The following is a 5,936-nucleotide window of genomic DNA, read 5'->3' on the forward strand; positions in this document are numbered from 1 at the left end:
ACAAGATCTAGTCTTTAAGTCTCAAATGGACCCAAAAGTACATGTTTTTCAACTTAATCCATTAAGTACAAGTGTCCAAATTTCAGATCTGAATCAAATGATGTTTAGATGGATAAGTTTCCAACTTTATCCATAACAACGTCACAAACTTTCAAGATCTAAACTTTATGAACTAAAATGGCCAAAAGCTCATAACATCCAAAACTAGTTAGATCTAACAAATGCATCGTCAAGATTCAAACTTTATACCCCTAGAAGATAGATCAAGTTGAACAAAGTCCACATCTACAAGCTCCAATGCAACCAACACTTCTCCAAGAAAATCTTTCTTCTCCAAGGTGCACCATGCATATTCCAAAGCACACAAGAACACCTTCTTTTAGCACACAAGGCTCAACTAGGGTTAAGGTTTCATGGAAGGGGTGTTGGAGGGGTGGAGGCTGAGAATGGAGTGGGTTTAGGGGAGTTAAGGAGCTTAAATAGGGCTCAAACCATGAAAATAGGGTTTGGGCGCTGAATGTGTACGCCCATCGTACTTCTGGTACGCCTAGTGTACTCATGGTGCCTCAGTACGACCAACGTACTCAGCATAATCCAAAACTAACCAAACTTCAAACGGACATCTCTTCTTCATTCTAACTCTGATTTTGACATTCTTTATATTCGAACTGACACTTTACCGAAATACCCCTTGGCGCCAAAACACAAACCGAACTCTCGGACCATCCAAATTACATTACCCACATCCAAATGGGTCTAAATCTCTTTTCCTCAAAGGCCCTAAGCCTTATTATACTCAGTCTTCGGGTCACCACCCCCACATAGGAAACGATTCGGAACAGGGCGTTATAACATTAAAGATACTTAATTACTGACTTGGGTTATTGATGGTTAGAACGAAAAACTATATATTTCACATTTGTTCTATATGCCCGAAACTATGAATTTCAATTTTCTAGTGGTGTCAATATTATGTTCAAGTTGATCGATGAGGAACGTGGTTATACAAATTGATGTTACAATTGGTGTTGCTTTCATTAAATACATGGATTTGGTTTTACTTACATAATTGTTGTGGTTTCGTAGCAGAAAGAATATGAACATAACCATAGAAACAAACATGTATTTTCTAGTTATAGTTGAAACTAAAGAACCATAAAGCAAAAATCCAAATCCAACCAATAAGTCTAGTTACCTCATTACATGAGTAGGTAGGTGCTACTTATGGTTTACCAGAAAGCTTGTAACATCATAATCTGTTATAAGAAAAGTAATTGGCTTTGGTACCCCAACTAAAAACTATTTCCATAATTATGACTTCATGCCAATCTAAAACGAGATTCGGCTTTTCTCCCTTAAATTCAAAAAACTCAAGCTTTTTCACATCTGGAGTCATCATTTTTCTTGCATCACCTTCATGCAACTCCCGCTCTTCCGGCCCATCAAATTCCTAGAGCATCAAACAAACACATAAGTTTTTCATGTGAGGTGCGTAAATCTAAACTAATGTTTTTAGTTGATGAAAAGACTAATTATTGACTCAATTGTCTTTTTGCATATAGTAGGATAATGTGAAGGTACCCACTTCAAATCCTTTTAAGATTGCATCTAGGGTTTGTGAAAACTTAGCCTAAAGACCATATGTGATGTTTTATCGTCAAAACTGAGATTTATTAATACGGGTCATGAAAGGCATAAAAAAACTACCATTTGATCATATGAAAATACCTCTTTAACAATTAACTTGAGAGACTCTAGTTTGGGATAATATTTGAGAATTCGAATGAGTTCATCCATGGTGAAGGCATCAATTGCTATGATTAGAGCCAGAGTCTTCAGATTAGCTAGGGTCGGATTACATGCAAGATTAATGCACTACGATAATGACAGAAAGTAAGGATTAGAGTATACTCAAATGATAAAAATTTGATGAAAACAAATGATACTATCAAACATCTCCCAGTATCATATTTTTTCCTATGAATTACTTGATAACCAAGTTTGGAGAAAAAAAAAAGAACATAGATTGAGAAATCTATAGAGACTATTCGTCTAGTAAAAATTGCTACATTTCAGCTTTTGGCAAGTATTCAAGCTAAAACTACACACTTCAGCCCTTATTGGAGCTATAAACTTTGATCCAAAACATTTCATGCACTTGTCTATTTTTTTAATTTTTTTTTGGAAACGATGCATTTGTCTATTAAGTCACTCTTTCCGCATTAAGTTAAAAAGAAACACCATGTAGTATATTTACCAGATTACACCTTGTTCTCCGTAAGTAGAAAAGAAACAGCATTTAAGAAGTTAATGTTCTATTCTTGGTTTAATAGGCGCTTCTTCACATCTTCACTTATATAGAATAGATGCATTATGCATGAGGGTCAAGCATAACAATTGTTACAACATGAAACTTCTGTATTTTGCCATCGATGTCCTCAAGATTTAACTAGAGTGAGAGTCTTGTCTGATTTGGGTCAACTCTTTTATAAAAAAAAGGTGGTAAAGCTCCTTGCAGAAATTACATAGAAATTTTTTTTTTAACAGAAATGAATAGTTGTGCATAAAGTATATAAGCATGTACCTGACTAAAGAAGTAAAGGTCAATCCACAGATGTTCCACATGAGAAATTCCAGGAAACAATACAGATTTGATGTTCCCCGTCAATTTAGGCTCAATTCCTGCTTTATTTAAGGAGTCAAGACATTCAAAGAAAAAATTATTTGCTATAAGACCTCTTAACTCCAAATCTACCAGTTTTGGGCAGGAAATCTTAACTCCGCCACTCTGGCCATCATCCATAAGGGCCACATTAAGAATGCTAAGCTTCTTGAGCTTCGGACTTGAAATACAAAGAAGATCAAGTTTGCATAGCATGCAGTCTAACAAACCCAGATACTCAAGCGAAGGACAGCTTTCCAGAAAACCTTTTACCACACTGCCGTCACCCAAGTCAACACAGGCCAAATAAAGATCCTTAAGGCGAGGAAACCCCATAATATTAGGCAACTTTAGACCACGATAATTCAAATCCAACATTAATGCCTCCAAGGAACAGCAAGTCACAAGACAATGGGTTATCTCGACATCCTCATTCTCCTCTTCAGGGTAAAACGTCAACTGAAGTTGTTTGACGTTTCTTGTAACGGCCATGTGAATCCACCGCCTTACTGTCGACATGCTGTAGTAATCATAACAATCTAAACTAAAACGATACAAATCGACGGATCTGTTTGCTAAAATCCAAAACACAAAGTCTTTGAATCAATAGAAGAATAGAATCCGGCATGCTACTGATGAAATCAACCCAATCTTCAGATTTTGTTGTCTTTAATTGTTCAAATTTGTTCATGCCTTTTTGGAGATGTGAATCAAAATTATTTAGAGACGCAGACGGATATCAAATCACACACAACACAGTTTCCAGTGATTTCTCTCTTTGGTCGCTCGTATATTCTGCATTCATATACATAAAATGGAACGACCTGCTGTTATCGCGCCAGGTTTTAAAGGTTACCCAAGATTTTCACCCTTTATTATATATATAAATTCATACAAATTTATGCAACTATTTATCAATCTTTTATTAAATTTTGTATTTTAACTTTATATATTATTAATTTACGCATGCACAGTGATAGTGTTCTATATTGAGAAAATAAATTAGTTTATTACCTATATATATATATATACCATTAAATATTATATTTAATGGAATAAATATAGACATATAGTTAATGAACAAAGTATTATCTCAATAGAGCATTTAATATGTAGGCCTAACCAAATTGGAGTTTAGGTTGGACACACCCATCAAAGGGCTTCTAGCCCAGCGGTATCAGGTGGTTCTCTTTCTTTTATAGATTGAGGGTTCAAGTCTTGTGGTGGACATAGATGAAATTAGGTGTTAGTTTAGGAGTAGATTATATATTTGTATTTGCGGTTTCAAAAAAAAAGGTTGGACGCAGCCCAAGACCTATTATATATGTGTGAGGCCCAGTGCACAAAATATATGGTTTGTAATCTAAAACATGTTTGAAACTGAATTTGTTTTAAATCGGTTTTAAATCGGTTTACGTATTCTGATAGGGGACCGGTTTGGGTGAAACCGGTTTTCAAATTTATCAAAAAACCAATTTTCATATTTTTTTTTAAAAAAAAATATTATTTTTGTCTATTATTTCTTCAATTTGTTGTTTATACAAGGTTTTAGATGTTACCCAAAGGCCTGTTTCCACCTCTTATATTATTATCCTGGATGCCTAGAGAATACTTTTTAAAACTCAAAAAGTTTAAAATCACTATTTTGAACCCTCTAAACGGTTCAGGATCCCCAACAAATACATTAACTTAAGGTTGTTAAAATTTCGATTTTGATTTTACGATTTTACGATTTTAAGATCCTACAAGTGAAAAATGATATGGATCACACCTCTTTAGTTTTACTATGCAGACAAGTATTAAAAATTCGTCTATTCAACTTGCAACGAGCTTCACAAGTTGCAAAAAGTATTCTAGAGCATCACCATTTTATCAATTCAACTCGAGTTAGGCATAACATACCCATAATAATCTATTTGTGATCTTATGTCTTACTGTACATGATCAAAATGATCTTATTTCTAATTAACATGATTTATTGTTGATATTTACGGTTTGTAGCAACAAAAATTATGGGTAATGCTTAAGAAGTTAAAGTTGATTACACTATCTTGTGAGCAAATTTGAATATGAGTTCATTTGGTATGATCTTATGATCCCGATCCGATCTTACGATACGATCTAGCAAACCGTAAAACGATTTTAAGTAAGATCTTGATTTTGACAATCTTGCGTTAACTTATAGCATAACCATGAGTTTTACTTATTTGCCTCTTTCTGATCAACCATTAAAATTTCGGTAAATTCCAACACCTAAAGTGAGTTCGGTAAAATACGAAAAACTAACGAAAAAGTAGATTTTTTTTCAAACCGATCCTAATCGATTCTTATAGGTTTAGGTATTTTGGAGAAAAATCAGTTTTAAACCGATCTAATTCATCTAATGTAACCTTTTTTTGACCCAAACCAGGTTTCTGAAAAAAAAAATGTGGTTTATTCACCATGTATTTCATGTATTCTTTAAGGCCCAAATATGTGAGCGCTTTTAGAAAATAAGAAAGACAAAGAAAAAGGTCTCTCAATTTCTCGTTTCACATAATCATATACATCCAACACATACAAATCAATGGGTCTACATTATATCAGTCATAGTCACATAATCATATACATCAAACACATACAAATAAGTGGGTCGACATTAGTGCATTCGACCTACTAGCGTGGTAAGAAGACTCGCCTCTATACGAAGATAACTAAACCACACACTCGAGCTGCTGCTAACTCCTCACACTAATCATATCCCAAAAAATAACCCTAATTAATAATCAGGGGTTTCAACCCATAATAAATGGTCTAAATATTCCTTTATCTTAGTAAGGGCTAAAAGGTCATTTTTCCCTTCCCATTCATAGCCCAACTTAACAATCCCAACCCTAATGGTCTGAGGGCCAAAAGAATGGCCCAAGCGGTTTTATGACAGTACGCCTTGCGTAATCTCTACTACGCCCCCGCGTACGGCTTGGTTCTTAAAGGAAAGGTTACGGGGCCTCAGCCCTCTACACCCAACGTACAGAGCATTACACCCAGCATAATACCCTGACGTCTAAAATCTATCTAAGTGGTCTTAATGCATTATAACTTCACATTTAACTTCAGATCTAAGCTTAATAAAACGTCTAAGGCCATAAAGTTGAAACCTTTATGCCTTTGCATGGCTACAAGGAATCCAACATCAAAACCCAAACTTATTCAACCATTTACAACTCCATAACTCTTGCATGGAAGAAAACCACGGTCCAAGCTTGCATTTTTATGACATAAAACACCCTAAAAT

The 5,936-nt window shown here is 34.8% G+C and overlaps 1 protein-coding gene across 1 annotated transcript; it reads right to left on the reverse strand.

Annotated features, from left to right (window-relative positions):
• Positions 1-1,249: 1,249 nt before the first annotated feature.
• On the reverse strand, positions 1,250-3,181 carry LOC145112459 (F-box/FBD/LRR-repeat protein At5g56420-like). The gene is made up of 3 exons (XM_079048621.1): positions 2,585-3,181; positions 1,729-1,875; positions 1,250-1,450 (listed from the first exon to the last, which is right to left on the reverse strand). Exons 1-3 carry the CDS (start codon positions 3,179-3,181, stop codon positions 1,250-1,252), a joined length of 945 nt encoding a protein of 314 aa, XP_078904747.1.
• Between the last annotated feature and the right edge of the window lie 2,755 nt (positions 3,182-5,936).

This window comes from Lactuca virosa, chromosome 5 (assembly GCF_052849685.1).
Source record: "Lactuca virosa cultivar CGN04683 chromosome 5, Lactuca_virosa_CGN04683_v6, whole genome shotgun sequence".
NCBI lineage: Eukaryota > Viridiplantae > Streptophyta > Magnoliopsida > Asterales > Asteraceae > Lactuca > Lactuca virosa.

What these genes read in the sequence shown, in the direction of transcription:
- LOC145112459 (XM_079048621.1), bottom strand. Translation starts at nt 3,181, where the DNA reads ATGTCGACAGTAAGGCGGTGGATTCACATGGCCGTTACAAGAAACGTC. An exon ending in ACCTTTACTTCTTTAGTCAG is followed by an intron (nt 1,876 to 2,584) that starts GTACATGCTTAT and finishes TCATTATCGTAG; the next exon opens with TGCATTAATCTTGCATGTAA. An exon ending in TCAAGTTAATTGTTAAAGAG is followed by an intron (nt 1,451 to 1,728) that starts GTATTTTCATAT and finishes TTGATGCTCTAG; the next exon opens with GAATTTGATGGGCCGGAAGA.